At 38.5% G+C, this 17291-nt stretch overlaps 1 protein-coding gene across 1 annotated transcript; it reads right to left on the bottom strand.

The window, feature by feature from the left end:
• Positions 1 to 5894: 5894 nt before the first annotated feature.
• On the bottom strand, positions 5895 to 17214 carry LOC137265155 (bridging integrator 3-like). Its single transcript, XM_067800480.1, has 10 exons — positions 17106 to 17214; positions 16824 to 16875; positions 13206 to 13246; positions 12498 to 12559; positions 12139 to 12275; positions 10851 to 10891; positions 10559 to 10619; positions 8951 to 9031; positions 7925 to 8059; positions 5895 to 7256 (listed from the first exon to the last, which is right to left on the bottom strand). The coding sequence occupies exons 1-10, from the start codon at positions 17111 to 17113 to the stop codon at positions 7107 to 7109; spliced, it is 768 nt and encodes a 255-aa protein (XP_067656581.1). The 5' UTR covers positions 17114 to 17214; the 3' UTR covers positions 5895 to 7106.
• Positions 17215 to 17291: the final 77 nt, after the last annotated feature.

Raw genomic sequence — 17291 nt, 5'->3', positions numbered from 1 at the left:
GAAGATTTTTTTGTTTATTATTTTATGTCTTTTTAAGTTGCTTGCAATACCAGGGAACTCACTGCCTTGGGGACAAAGCCATGGATTTTATCAAGAGACATATTTTCACAGTAAAGGCTTAAAAAGTTATGTTTCAGATTGTTTCAATCCCCACATGGGCACAGTGTGTGAAGCCGATTTCTGGTGTCCCCTGCTGTGACATTGCTGGAATATTGCTGAAAAGGCGAAACACTAAACTCATTTGCTCACTCCAACTGTTACAAAATGGAGAAATTATCTGTCACCACAATAATACTTGCAAGATGCTTATTTTTGAAGTAAGAAATATTTGGCCCCATGCTTTTAATTCGGAACATATCTGCATCTGCAGGTGTAGATGGACAAATCTCCAGAAAGTCCAACCCCAGAATACCAAATATCAGTCTCTTAATCCCGGGGGTGGGGGTCCCACTTTGCCGGACGCTTTTGTTTGGAATAAAAAATCACTGATGCGCGATAATCCCTGTAACAATAGGGGATTAACTTATAGTCTGTTTCGATCTAACAAACGATTTAACACACTACATTTTGATTTTTTTTTATTTCAGCAATTCAGTTTGGTATATATAAATTTGGTACAATTTCAAAAATTAATTTGCTCTCATAAATAAAATATACAGACATATACATAATCATTCAAACACAGGGACACCAAGCAGAACCATAAAAAAATATACAAATATACAGAAATATACACAATCACTCCAACACAGAGATCGATGTCGTCACGCCGGCAGAAATAATCCTTTGAATAAGGTTCACTCAGTTTAGTATATTTCGTGTTCAGTTAGTCAGATTAGTTACTGAAATCGAGTTCACTCGAAACAAATTCAAATTGATGCTTTGTAATAATGAGTTCGAACTCAGCTGTCAAACTCTGATGTCCCCCAAATGAAACTACAGGTGAGAACTACTCATTGAAAACAGACTATAGCCGGCAAGCTAACGGACCGTTACTTTTAATCTGTTATCATCACATCAGCTGTCCGGCAAAGTGGGAACACACCGTCCCAGGATGTCAGTACCTTCTTGTTGGGCCATGACTGACACTGTGTCCTGTCTTCAGATTCAGTGTTTATTCTGCAGGTACAGTTTGCTGTCTGCAGATTCAGATGTATTCTTAAGAAAGAATTGCTGTTTGAGGGTTTTTATTAATCAACTTGCAACCATGTGAGGGAAAGTGGATTCTTTCCGACTCATTTGTTTATTATGTTTTGTTTTCACTGCTCATTGTTAGTTTAAGCTGCATTACGCTGTTGAAGAAATATCTCGTTCTTTTTGTGTGAACTGTTTCATTTCTCGTGTGTCAAATGACTGTTAGAAGTTCATGTACATGCCATTCATAGTGAGACGAGTTAACATTGGTCAGAAAAGTGTAAGCTGGTTTGTGAGAGGCAGATGTGAGATCACACTGCTGACTTGGTGGATAACATGTAATCATACGCTGGCTACATTATTTTTTGCTTCATTCACTGGATAGCCGTGAGGGTCCTGGGTAGAATAGAACCCATGCTTGCCATAAAAGGCGACTGCTTGTCGTAAGAGGCGACTAATGTGATCGGGTGCTCAGATGCACTGACTTGGTTGACACATGTCATCGGTTCCCCATTGCGCAGATCAATGCTCATGTTGTTGGTCACTGGATTGTCTGGTCCAGACTCGACTATTTACAGACAGCCGCCATATAGCTGGAATATTACTGAGTGCAGAGTAAAACTAAACTCACTCACTCATTCTCTGGATGAGAATCAATTTCTTACAGACTATCATATAGCCAAAATACTGCAGATAGCTCTGTGTAAAAAACACACATGCTAGTGATGGTTCATTTAATTGAATTTATCGTAGATTGGTCGCAGTGACAATACAACCTAGCACTCTATCATGTTTTCTCATTGTAGCCAGGCAATTATTGAACACTTGCTTGCAATGATGATATTTTTCACATTGTAGCCAGGCAATTATTGAACACTTGCTTGCAATGATGATATTTTTCTCATTGTAGCCAGGCAATTATTGAACACTTGCTTGCAATGATGATATTTTTCACATTGTAGCCAGGCAATTATTGAACACTTGCTTGCAATGATGATATTTTTCTCATTGTAGCCAGGCAATTATTGAACACTTGCTTGCAATGATGATATTTTTCACATTGTAGCCAGGCAATTATTGAACACTTGCTTGCAATGATGATATTTTTCACATTGTAGCCAGGCAATTATTGAACACTTGCTTGCAATGATGATATTTTTCACATTGTAGCCAGGCAATTATTGAACACTTGCTTGCAATGATGATATTTTTCTCATTGTAGCCAGGCAATTATTGAACACTTGCTTGCAATGATGATATTTTTCTCATTGTAGCCAGGCAATTATTGAACACTTGCTTGCAATGATGATATTTTTCACATTGTAGCCAGGCAATTATTGAACACTTGCTTGCAATGATGATATTTTTCTCATTGTAGCCAGGCAATTATTGAACACTTGCTTGCAATGATGATATTTTTCACATTGTAGCCAGGCAATTATTGAACACTTGCTTGCAATGATGATATTTTTCACATTGTCGGTTTTGTCTGTTACATTTGATGAGTACTCCAAACTTGTTCCAAGTCATGAGGACTCTGGGAAATTCATGTTCCAAGCTTACTGTTCATCCCTTAAAGATGTGGAATTTGCTCTCTTGTTCTTGAAGATGTGTAGTGGTTAATCTAATGTCCCTGCATACTGATCGTTGTTTACACTGGACCAGGTGTCAGCTTGTGTACCATCATTAATCAGATTCTTTTTTGAGCTGTTCACTGATTGACCAAAGACTGATGAAGCGCCATATATCTGGTCAGGTGAACCAGAAGCTGTAGATAAGCCAAAGCACCAACTCATTCCTTCATCACCATGAAGGAACAGGCTGGTTGTGACCATGTGTAATGAGAGATGCTAGTTTTGTGTGGCCACATATATGATCTGCCGCTACTTGGAATGTTGTGAAAAGCATGGTAAACCCACACTCAGCTAGTGGCTGTAATATACCACAGAGGTCATGTGGTAAATGACAGTGCTTACTCAAGTTCACACTGAAGATGTTGTCGCATGAGTGAAATATTCTTAAGAATGTTAAACCCCATTTCACCTCATTTCTTATTAAAGACGTTCCTGTCATTACGTCAGATAGGACAGAAATATATTTGATATGATTTCTGGTTGCACTCGAGTCAAATGTATATGTATATCTGTTACATGTAATCTGCGCGCATTGTATCAACTGTACAATATGGAGCCTGTAGAAGGTTTGAACAAATACAGGGTTTTTTAAATAAGGGCATGACCAGTTATTAGCTCTAGATATTCAGAGCAACCATATGTTATATACACTTGTGCACATAGTACATGGAACAGTTTTATATCACACTGGAAGTGGCAATGGATGTTGTTGTGTGACATGGTATGGTATTACCCAGTAGGTTCAAACTCAACTTTTCTTCAATACAAAGTCTGCTGTTTGGCCTTTTAAACTGTGTTCATATATTCCATTGAAGCCACAATTTACATTAACCTAGAAACCTGAATATGCATGCATATTGCAATTTAGTTGCAAATTTGTTGATTGTTATTTTTGTATTTTGCAGATTTGGTTTGTTCCACTTGTCAAAAATGACTGTTTCAGTTATTGCATAATAGTTGCCATTAATTTCTATGAATTGATAATCATGTATGTATGATGATGTGAGCATCTGTGAGAAATGTAAGATTGTTTTGAGGGTAGCTGTTTTGGGTATAGAAGGACTGTTTTCTCAGTTTCAACATTCCAGTATGTGCCTTAGTGTTGTAAAAGAAGCTAAATTACACATGTAACAAATCTTCTGTGAATAGGTGTCTCAAGAACAGACCAAAATGAATTCTTTTGACGGATATGGTCTGACAGAATAATAATGGAATTTTGAATGATTCAGTTTTCCAAGTGACAGTCCTGCTTTTGGAGAAAACCAGAGTTGTATGTACGTGCATGAAAAATGTGCAAGGTATGCAGAAAGTTAGTTGCCTTTGTTTTGCTTGTTTCAAATGGCTGCAAGACTGCTGATGCGGCACTCTGAAAAATCACCATTTTGTTTTGTCAGCAGGACACTGAGTTTTATTAGGTTAATGATGTTGCCTCAGTCTTGTGTTTTCTTGAAACCCATAGTTAAGGGGTATTTTGTACTTTGAGTGGTTATTTCTTTGTTAGTGAATCATTTCATCAGAAATATACTTTTGTAACAAACAAATCAAAATGTAATAAATCACAATCATGTTTTTAGAAGAAAATATTGTTGTCTAATTTTCTGTTGTTAGACCAGAAGTTAGTAATGTGGATACAATAGGTGTGTCTTCAAATCAGATGTCATCGGATAGAACATGTAGGTCAGGGGTGGCTCATACTGGATGATACTGGTTAGAATTTGTGTTAAGTAACCCATGCTCGCCGTGAAAAAGTGACTAACAGGATCGGAGGGTCAGGCTCGCTGACTTGTTGACTCGTCATTGTATTCCAATTGCTCATGATATTGATCACTGGATTGTCTGTTCAGACTCAGTTATTTACAGATCGCCAACATATAACTATAGTATTGCTGAGTTTGGTGCTAAGCACCAACCATCATGTTGGACTGCACAACCTTGAATACAAAAGTTCCAGAGTATCCAGGATTTGTCTCCCTTAGAACCCATTCATGCACAAGCTGCAGCGTCCCCTTACTCATCACACGAAGAAGCAAATGGTAAATAGATCCATAGTATCAATGCTTGTCTTCCCGGGGTGGAGGGGGGAGGGGCGCAATGCTTCAATACATTCTGAGTTTTTGTTAAATGCATCACTCAGAAATATTCCATGTATAAGAAAGCTGGAAACTCGAACAGACAATCTAGTGATTGACATAATCAGCACTGAATCTACACAAATAGGATATATATAGGATATGACTTCACATTTATACTAGACATTTCTATAGCGCCAATATTCGGCAGTTCAACTGCTCAAAAGGCGCTTTGTTTTTCCCCAATCATTGGATCACTACAGCCCATCATATTTGCAATCTCAACTAACTGGGGATCATACAATTAGCCAACTATGCGCACTGAGTTAATGTGGCTATCCCATCCTTATGAGGTACCCCTTCACAACAGGGTGGACTGGGACACATAGTCACAGTACTTTGTCCATGTTTTACTGCACGTTGCTTTACCTGCAACTTTGTGTTTGCATGTATTTGTGTGGCCACCATCTGGTCATCTACCAACAGATTTGTGGGTTCTTTTAAGTGCTTAGGGTTGTGTATTGCACACTTGGGGTTGTGACAACAGAGTCTGCACACAAAGTTGACTCCAAGCTTTTTACACCCGGTCACATGTCTGAGATGACCAGCATTTCTGACGCTGACTTCATCTGGATGGAAGGTGTCTGCTACAGCTGGCAGCATTGTAGTATCTGTACTCATCCAAAAGTTTCATACACATATTCAGTGACAGCAGATAGAAAAGCTGAAGTTGCACACACACTGAGAAGTTGTATGAAAGCTGTATTTAAGTACTTTACCAGCCTTGATTTTTGAAGTTCTGACAGTTTTAACTGCCATACATCCCATCGAACCTGGGTCATCGGAATGACAAGAAAAAAAACCGGTCAACTCCACCGCCTCTCAGCATAATGAGCCAACACTGGGCTACAACACTGCACTTTACAGAATTCAACAACTAAAGGTTAAATGTAAATGTATTCAAATGAGAAAATGGTACATGGATGTGACAATATGCTGCCAGTGTCTGGCCGTCTTAGAAGTACAATGCAGATTTCATATCAAAAACATGCTTCTGTACGATTTTCAACATTTTTTAATTCACAGTATACATATGTGTAAGTGCTACTGATCAATACATAACACAGTCTGTAATAGCATTACTGCCATTTAGGATTTCATAATTTGCTCTTCATCAGCTGTTTCAAAATATACTTTTCTCAACTTGGGAACTAGCCAATCATCATAGAGAGAGGAAGGGATATAGAGAGTGAAATAAGGGTGATGGGGTGGTACCAAATATCAAGATCATATATTTTAAGTTTAGTCCTCTGTTAATGGATAAAATGTTACATATATTTGGGGCAAACTGTTTTATAAGCATGATAGAAGTTGGTAAATGGAAACTGAAGCACATGGATAACAATGTCTTGTTTAGTGCATGGAGCAAAAGAACACACAACTCACACAGCAACAAACAAGAAATTCTTATCCATAAGGTCATATACTTGGACCAAGATGGGCCATGTCTTCTACAACAGAGGACAGTTCATAAAAACATCCCATTTGAGAATGCAACCAGCGATGTACTGAACTCAAAGAACTTGAAATTTAACACATGAGTATTTTTAAAGTTTCATAATCATAATCTCTGGTATGTCTGGACATACAGGTTACAGAATTTCTTCTTTCACAAATCTTAATTTTTTGTCATGTTACCTACAGATCATCTGTTGTCAGATGCTCACTTTCATGTGGGATTATTTCCCCCTTAGGCCAGACCAATTCTATTTTTCTGTTTCACGGATACACGGATCATATTTTTTCAAGAGTAAGAAAGAAAATAAAAATGAATTTTTCCCACGCAAAAAGTAAAGTCCTAATGGTTTTTTTGTGGTTGGTATTTTCTTTAACCTTGCCTTTAGGTTTTCTGAGGACAAAAATCTGTAAAACAAAATAAAATTGGTCTGGGCTTATCACTGTTTACATGGAGAGAGTCAAACACACAAACATTTCTCATTGTTAAACATGATATACCACATAGCACTAATCTATCTTTCCAAAATAACATATTAGGTAAAGACAGCTAAATATGATATAGAATAGAAATCCTAAAAAATGTCAAAACAGGTAACATTAAAGCTGGTACACATCTACGGTCATCCAAGTCATATGTTCCTTGTTCCTTGTTCCTAAACTCTGTTTCAGAATAGACGATCAAACAGTCTCCCACAAAGCCACAGATACCTACGGCACAGATGATGTCCTGATGCTAGCGGCCACCATTGGGTCAGTCATCCACCGTGATTGATAAGGCTTTTATTTCAGATAGAGTCTGTTGCATCCTAGATTTATACTCGTCGTCTGTGTAGTTTTTAAGACCACAGAGTGTTGAGGAGAGTTCACTGTACACCTTGTAGGCCTCCGTGTTATGGGTTACCTGAAACACAACAAATAAATTCACAAAAAATGTAATTATTAACACAGTAATTTGGTTTAGAAATCTTCAGATATAAAACTTAGCATAATTAAAATACAATTAATAAAACTATTCTGATATATCTATAAATACTGTCAACTCTCAAATAAAACTATTCTGATATATCTTTAAATACTGTCAACTCTCATTCTGTATAAAAATGAATCATTGTAATGAATTCGGATGTTCTTTGGTAAGTAGGCGGATATGATGGTGGGCTTCACACATTGAACTCATTTGGGAAATAAACCCAAGTCTTCAGTGTGACGAGCGGACATTTAGCAATTAGGCTACCCCAACACTCCGATATGACATGAACATGATATAGATATCACACACCTTTCCCACTCACATGACAGACAGAACACAGGCATGACACGGCTCATATACCAAAGATAACACATATGACACATACATGACAGAGCTATAACAGGCATGACAAAAACACAACACAAAAAAACATGGACATCGCACACATAGAACACAAACAGTACACAGCTATAACGCATATAACACATCTATGAAGTAGACATCACACATGTAACATATAGACATGATACAAACAGAACGCTGACACAACACAGAACACAACACAGACATGACTCAGACTTAATGATATGTTACACAACCTGTGATCGAATGAGTGCTTCCAGAGAGGGATGGAAGTAGTCAATCCTACTCTCATACAGTTTAGGCATGTCTTCCACAAGGGCCGAGTTCTGCACCTGGAAATCTTCCTTAGCCAGTGCTAGAGATTTTTTACTCTGAAACCATGGTAACAAGGATTGATTTTTATTACAACATTTAGAAGTATATTCATCTGAAGTGTTAACACAGCATGTTTGTTTCTTGGGTCAGCACAAATGGCCACATAACATACTTTTCTGATAAACAACATCCATTGGACATTGGAGGGTGAGTTCAGCTGGATGTGGGATGGTCAGAACTGTTGACGCCCACAAAAGAATCTTTGTGAATTTCTCCCTGATACCTCTCCAAAAAATAATCCTTGTACAATTTTTTCATGCCCCCCCCCCATGAAAAGACAAAAAGCAAAAACACTTTGTCTTAAATTATCTGCAAATGTCCCTTTTCTTGCTAATCATCCAGAAATGTGTGTATCATATTGTGAAAAACCCTTTACCACCTGACATATTTCTAGGTGTCCTCTGAGATCCCTCTGATACATCCTACAGTTACTGAATGATCCCTAATATTCCTGGATCCTAATAGTCTAAGTAAACTTAGTTTTAGTGTAGTTTGTTACACTCTGCCACTGAGTCTAACAAAACCTAGTAGAAGGTTGTGTCAGGTAACCTTTGAGCGACCGATGGCCATCAAATCAAACACGAGTCGGTTAAATAGATTTAACCAATCAGACAAAGGCTACTACTTAGGGATCAGAGGCACTTTCAAAATACTCAGGTCACTGACACAGATCTCTCCACAAACAATGGCGATATTCTCCATGGCAATATTCAAGGATGTTATCTTGTGGAAATATTAGCTAGTGGTATCCATGTCAACAGAAACCCAAAAGCGTATATACTGTAGGTCAAATAACAGTGGTGGAGTGTAACGAAAAGTACTGAGGATAAGGTTACTTAGACTGGGATCCTAATGGAATCAATCAGTAAGCAATAACAGCAACCCACCTGGTCCAGTTTGACCACGTTCTGACCGGTACGGTCCCGTTCCTGGTACTTGTCCACCTTGGCCTGGCACTTCCGGAACTCCTGCACAGAACATGGACTCAATATTTCAAACACCAAGTCAGCTCACACTACAATAAATTCTGAACTAGTGAATATGAACAATGGAACATATTTTCCATTCTTACTTTAACTGATCCTCACTTCTTTACACTGCAGACCTCAATTTGTCACAATCACATCATTTAACACGAACAAGTAAAGTGTACATTAGTTTCATATAATCCTGAAGATTTCAAACTACTATATCTTGGTTCTGGTCAGATTCTTTCAGGTTTAAGTAATAATAATAATGTGACGTTTTATAATGCGCTAGTCTCCATGCAAGCATGCTCAAAGCACTACTCGTAACACACTGATCATCATTATTACCCTGGATAACCCAAGCTGCCTGTTAAACGCTAGAGGGTTATAGTCACATGCCTTAATCTCACCGGGTACCCATTTTCTGTTGAGTGAACAGAGGCAATTTTGAACAAACTCACTTGCCTAAGGTGAGACCACATGTGTCACATGTGCTTTGTTGTTGGGCAGGATCGATGTCCTAAAAACTCTCAGGAGTCAAACTGCCAAACACGGCCACCCATCCAAGGACTGTCCGAGCTCAGTGGTGCTTAACTTCAACTGATTAGTGACCTGAGCACTACACACAAGGCCACACGCCACCACAAGTCAGGATAAGGAAAAGTCTACCATATCTTGGTTCTGCTCCGATTCTTTCAGATTTAAGTGAGTGAGTGAACTTGGTTCAAAACCACTTTCAGCAATATCCCAGCAAAGGACATCACAAATGGGGGTCACACATTGTGTACATCATGTGGGGAATCAAACCTGGCTCTTGGGTGTGAATTCTTAAACAACGAGGCTACCCAACTGTCGCCAGATATATTCTTTCAATAAGTAAAAAGTCTCACCACTTTAAAAATGTCTGAAAATTCTGGACTGGTTATCGCACTCTTTTGCGCAATAGGACAGAACCCAGCAAACAGGAAATGAGACTGTTCTGTAATCAATGTTTTGACTTGTTTTTCTGTGAGTCAGCCATAAGTCTATAGAGACTCTAATAATAATATATAATGACTGACTTCACCGGAGGTTGATCAAAAGATTCATTGACCTTGGACAAGTGTTAATCACTAAGGCCATCAAGCGAAATGGAAGTCGATAACTATTGTATGACACAAAACTGTGACGGCAATGACTTCAAGGTTGGTTTAAGATTACATCTGTCAACCTTCTTGTCAGCCATTATTTGGAAATGGGAGCAACTCTTAATCAATATTGTCATAGAAATGCCGTGATGTGTATCTTGTGCAGTTGCAACAGGCATGCTAGATCAGTTTTACCCCATTCTTAAGAATATTCCAGTAATGTGGTGGTGAGGGACACCAGAAATGGGATTTACACTGAATAAAGAGAAATCTGAATATTCGGCTTATTAACTTGCCTGTAAGCTTTGTTCTCTATTCCAGCAATATGGTGGCGGGGGACACCAGAAATGGGATTTACACTGAATATAGGGAAATTTGAATATTCGCCTTATTAACTTGCCTGTAAGCTTTGTTCTCTCTTCTTGACAGCTGCTTGAACATTTGGGAAAATACTGTTGTATCTGTAAACACACCCTCAACTAGAAACAGGTTACATTAAATGGAAAAGACAAATGAAACCAATCTATCATCCAAAATCTATAAATATATCAACACATACACTCATTTCGATTAATCACTAGGGACACAACTTTACCAAAACCAGTATTCAACAATATTGACCTTTATTCTTTTTTGTTTCAAAGTCTCTAAACAATGTCAAGAAATCCAGTACACAAGACATATGTACTCACTTTTTCATGGGGTCTGTCAATGTCTTCTGTATAACAGCATTCTGGAAAATAAATATTTAGTACACATACACAAGTTACTTCTTCTCTACATTGTATGTTTGTTTGTTTGTTATGTAAAATCACACTCAGTAATTCGTTAGCTATATGCAGTCTAAGTAAAACTTAGTCTCAGTACTTTTTGTTACACTCCACTACTGAGTCTAACAAACCTAGTAGGAAGTCACGTCAGGTAACCTTTGAGCTACCTATGACCGTCCAATCAAATGCGAGAAGGGTAATTGGATTTAACCAATCAGACAATGGCTACTGGTTTAGGGTTTGAAAAGCACCTAAAAATTTGCTAGTCACTGACACTGATCCCTCAATAAACAAAATTTGCATAAAACAGATTATTAGAGGTATTTGACCTGCAGTATATATGCTTAGGGCCTTTTTATGCCATAGCTGCCATTAGGTAACTGACAAGCAGGCTGACATCCTTGAATATTGACAAAAACCCTACTTTCAGCGACTCTTTACTCACTGTTGACAGTACTGTAGTGTGCTCCTTGTAGCGACTGTGTGGAAAATAGCATTTGGAATCATTCGGGTACAAACCTTTCCGAGGTAAAAGTTCAAAAGGTATGTGTGAATATCCACTTTCAGGTTTGGTAAGCTGTGTTCCGAGTGGTCAATCTCAAAGGTTACCTGACACGACCTCACATAAGGTTTTGTTAGACTCAGTAGTGGAGTATAATGAAAAGTACTGTGACTGAGTTTACTTAGACTGTAGCTGTATGATGTCTGCTGCTAACAATCAAGTCTGAATCAAACATCCCAGTGACTCACAACATGAGGTTTGATCCATGCAATATAAATGTGAAAAGCATGATCCAAGTCAGCTAGCCTGACAACCCAGTGTTCGTAGATGCCTCTTAAGGCAAACAAGGGTTAGACCATACTAACTCAAAGCACACACACCCTAAAATTTATTAAGTATGTAACTGACCCCACCTCTGTTCCTGCCTCTCAACTGCATGCCATGCACAATATCAATGACATCCCCCAAAGTACAAAATTGATAATCACAAACTACCTCCCCAGAACAAAATGGGTGACTCCCACTTAAAATCATCACACACACCCAAGCCAGAAATTATCAACGGTCCCTAACTATGTCAACAAGCTTGACCTAATATGTTTGTTGAATTCAAACATGTGATTCACTTAAAATCCAAATGATAAATACAGTTGTTTTGTTCTTGAAATGAAGTTCCAGCCATTTTACCCAGATCATCAGATAGCTCACCAATTCCTGAGCATGAAGGTCGAGCTTTACAACAGCATGATCCCACTCCTCCACATTGCGATGTAGAGTATCCTCCCCTTGGCAGAGAGCAGAGGTGAGAAGGTCCTGGGTCAGCTTGCGCTCACTTTTTGTAACAGCTGGAAAATAGCAAACATTTAAGCAAAATGTCCCAGACATTTGTATAAGTGAAGAAGTGAGAAAACAATTGTAGCAACAGTGGAGCTCAAACAAAAGCAAATGCACAAGGATAAATCATTATTTTGACTGACCTAATCAAATCATGCTGGTCATAGAGGAAAAATATGTACACCATAATACAAGGACATGTGCATTGTAAACTTGATAAAAAATGAACTTACCATTATTAGCCTCAACCAAGCGTTTAGCATCCTTGTACAGCTTTCTTGTGACCTCATCTAATCTGGGGACAGAAACTCACCAGTGCAAGATACGTCTCTTCACGAAATATAAAACAAATACTCAACATGTCTATGTTCATACACACCTCATGCTGTTATTGGTTATACACATATGATACAAGAATCATTCATTTTCATCAAGTAAATACAGTTTCAAATCAGATGAAAAAGAGAGGTGTAGTTTTTCAACTGAAAATCGATCAGTTTCCACCCAACCACTGACCCTTTAGTAAACTACTGGTTCTTTTAAATAAAAGACATTGAATAACATGCAATTATAGTCTACAAAATATATAACAGTGACTGAAATATTAAATCACATAATTAACATGATTATCCAATACTTTTTAGGCTCTTATTACAATGTGTAAATTTCCATGGACAATGACCACAATCATGTACATGAAATGCATATCAACATATTTGTAAATGATGATTGCAGTTTTGGGTGTTTGGATGATGTTTCTTCACCCAAGAAGCAGATGATTACATTTGCTTTCATTGGCATATCCTAAATCTACAGAATGAACAGAGGAGCATATTTAAGAAGAATCTTATTTTGACAATAAGAAACACCTGGCATACACCCTAAAAAGTCTAACCATAGATGCATGACCAGAAACAAAATATCAAAAATACCATACTTACTCCTCTAATTTCTTGACTTCTTTTTCAAATTCCCTTTCAGCCTGAAAACAAATGAATGGAAATAATTATGACATCACTTGATTGTGAATGCAGCTAAGGATAAACAGTGGTGAATATCAAATACATTCAGACATAACAGTATTGACTCACTGGATGATTGATGGTACATGCATGTCTCTTCCTAAACATCGTCTTGCTTTACATATAAGTACAGAGTCAGGGCATGTTGATGATTAGACCATTGCATACATAAGGATATTTTCTGTTGACACAGTGAAAGGAGATTATGTGTGATGACTTCCTCATGGTGTGTAGGTGTATCTGGTCACTGAATTTATAACAGGTCATTAGGTTCAGGTAATTAAACTCAGCAATGATACAACAGAGACTTAAACTCATTTTAGCTCTTTATGACAAAACTGTGAACAATCGTTTGATACCAGTCATGAATACTTGGAAAAGGTTAGAATATGTTATGCAAAATATATATGTCTTCTCTGAAAGTAAATAAACAGCGTTATGTATTGACCACATTGTACTAGACATATTCACCATGTGGGTGAGCAGTTGTCAGTGTTTTGCTTGTAATTATACGGGACAAAAATAGTTAGGGATAATTTTGAATTTATGAGTAATAACGTATTTAGTCAGTGACACATTGATAGAATATCAGTCATGAAAATACCAATATCACCAACAAATTTTGTCCTGTGTATATGATTATTTAACAAGGATACCAAGAACGAGGAACAAGGGAGAACTTCTCTTTTGTTTTTAGCTGTTGTTTAACTCAGCAATATTCCAGCTATCTGACGGCAGTTTGTAAACAATCAATGAGGACTAGACAATCCTGTAACCTACACAATCGGCATATGATGATATGTATCAACCAAATTAGTGATCCTGACCACTCAATCCCAAGTTTCACATCAAACCTGCCAGCTGAAAGGTTTGGGAGTTTCATGCCCTGATATATCATTACATATCCAAACATAACAGTTAATAATACATTGTGCTTCCTTAAGCCATATCAGCATGTGTAAACACACAATACGTGAATTGTACTCCAGTGAGTGAGTTTAGTTTATGCAGGAATCAGCAATATTCAAGCTATATGGTGGCAGTCATAATAATAATAAATAATAATAATCGCGTCTGGACCAGACAATTGAGTGATCAACAACATGAGCATCGATCTGCTCAGTTGGGAACCAATGACGTCAACCAAGTCAGCCAGCCTGACCATCCTATCCCACAGTCGCCTTTTATGTCAAGCATGGGTTGCTGAAGGCAAAGTCTAACCCAGACCTTCACAGGTTGAAATGTACTCCAGAATGTGGTTTCCCGTTTGTGTTCTTTCAACAAGGAAGACACAGTATGATCCAATGAAATAGACCCGTGAAGGTCCTGGGGTAGAATAGGCCTTCAGCAACCCATGCTTGCCATAAAAGGTGACTATGCTTGTCGTAAGAGGCGACTAATGGGATCGGGTGGTCAGACTAGCTGACTTGGTTGACACATGTCATTGGTTCCCAATTGCGCAGATCGATGCCCATTTTGTTGATCACTGGATTGTCTGGCACAGACTCGATTATTTACAGACCGTCACCATACAGCTGGAACATTGCTGCGACATAAAACTAAACTCACTCACTCACTCACTCACTCACTCACTCACTCACTCACTCACTCACTCCAATGAAATAACTGAGTTAGAAATGCTCATTTATTATGAATGCAGTGGAACTCTGAAGGTATGGCTGAATATTGATGATATGAAACTTTTTTGAAAGAGTGTAATCCTTCTGTATTGGAAACGTTCCCAATGTTAATAGCTGTCGGATCATAGGAAAAATAGGCACCCTGGTTCAGGGAGAGGATAATGAGTAATTGAGTTCTACAAGTTAAACTTTAGTGTTCCAGTTTTTACAAAGCAGATGTGGGGACAAACCCTACAATAATCATATAGGTGTCACAATGTGAGTGAGTTAGTTTTCTGGCACACTCAGAAATATTCCAGCTATATGGCCACAATCTGTAAATAATCCAGTCATCCAGACAATCCAGTGATCAAGAACATGAACATTGCTCTACACTATTGGGGTACAACAACTTGCACAAACTAAGTCACCAAGCCTGACAATGCAATCCTGTTAATCGCCTCTTACGACAGGTATGGGTTACTGAATATCACTTCTAGCCCGGATCTTCACAGACTGGGGCTCATAAACTTATGAATCATAAATGGAATGGAAGTGGATCAGTAACTTCGTTGAGTGGTATTTCAGAAGTTGGAAAGTACAAAAATGACATTTCTATGGCTAGCATTCCCACATGACAGTGGTAACATTCCTGCTTGAGATTGATAACATTCCTTCTTGACAATGGTAACATTCCTGGACCCATGAAGGTCAGGGGGTAGAATAGGCCTTCAGCAACCCATGCTTGCCATGAAAGGCGACTATACTTTTCGTACAACTAATGGGATCGGGTGGTCAGGCTGGCTGACTTTGTTGACACATGTCATCGGTTCCCAATTCCACAGATCAGTGCTCATGTTGTTGATCACTGGATTCAACATATGTCATATTTGGGATTTCACTTTCTTAGTAAAGTACAAATTCTAGTACTTTTTTCGGTTGAGTCCCATCCGGGATTCGAACCCGCACCCTCAGAGTCAGGCACCTAATCGCCAGCACACAAAGTCAGCCGCCTAGCCCGCTCAGCCACCGCGACTTCCACAAAATGAAAGTCGGACAACTGGTAGTCTTGGCTGCGTACTTTGTGTACCCCTCTGATGAGTGTAAATTGGCACGGCTCCCACGGCCGAAAGCTATGATTACATGATGCCATTTAGAAAGTGGTCAAATGCAACATATGTCATATTTGGAATTTCACTTTCTTAGTAATCCCGGATGGGACTCAACCGAAAAAAGTACTAGAATTTGTACTTTACTAAGAAAGTGAAATCCCAAATATGACATATGTTGTATTTGACCACTTTCTAAATGGCATCGTGTAATCATAGCTTTCGGCCGTGGGAGCCGTGCCAATTTACACTCATCAGAGGGGTACACAAAGTACGCAGCCTAGACTACCAGTTGTCCGACTTTCATTTGGTGGAAGTCGCGGTGGCTGAGCGGGCTAGGCGGCTGACTTTGTGTGCTGGCGATTAGGTGCCTGACTCTGAGGGTGCGGGTTCGAATCCCGGATGGGACTCAACCGAAAAAAGTACTAGAATTTGTACTTTACTAAGAAAGTGAAATCCCAAATATGACATATGTTGCATTTGACCACTTTCTAAGTGGCATCGTGTAATCATGATCACTGGATTGTTTCGCACAGACTCGATTATTTACTGACCGTCGCCATATAGCTGGAACATTGCTAAGTGCGACGTAAAACTAAACTCACTCACTCACTCACTCCAATGAAATAACTGAGTTAGAAATGCTCATTTTTTATGAATGCAGTGGAACTCTGAAGGTATGGCTGAATATTGATGATATGAAACTTTTTTGAAAGAGTGTAACCCTTCTGTATTGGAAACGTTCCCAATGTTAATAGCTGTCGGATCATAGGAAAAAGGCAAAGCTTTTAAAGCAAGAAAACACTTACAGTTCTTGATATCACAGTCTTTTTTGGCGCCGACAAACGGCTGAACGGGTTCCTGTTGAAATAATACGGAAAATCAGCATCACGAATAACGACATATACAACTTACTGTAGAGTGGAGACTTCAATGTAACTGCCAACATTAAATTAATCCATATCCGTTTTCAGCAGGAAATTTTGACGTTAATTTTGTGTGAGTGTTTTTAACACCTGCGCTATTGTGTTGATTACTAGTATCAATGAGTTGTAAGTCTGATTGAATAACGAAGTTTACCAGCTGCATACCAGCTCATATTTTATTTCATTCTTCCATTATCGTCGTTTGCCAGGTGTTTGTTGTCATAATCCACCCATTTCGATGTACTTCCTTGTACCCTTTAAACAATATCTTGTCGGTGGGTCTTTGTGCTTTTGAAGAAATGTGTGGCTAAATGTCATATTTACAATACTGAAATGGTTTTAAAAAACATC

This window comes from Haliotis asinina, chromosome 15 (genome assembly GCF_037392515.1).
Source record: "Haliotis asinina isolate JCU_RB_2024 chromosome 15, JCU_Hal_asi_v2, whole genome shotgun sequence".
Lineage (NCBI taxonomy): Eukaryota > Metazoa > Mollusca > Gastropoda > Lepetellida > Haliotidae > Haliotis > Haliotis asinina.
Note: the sequence above shows the minus strand (reverse complement) of the source record. Positions and strands in the feature narration are given on the sequence as shown.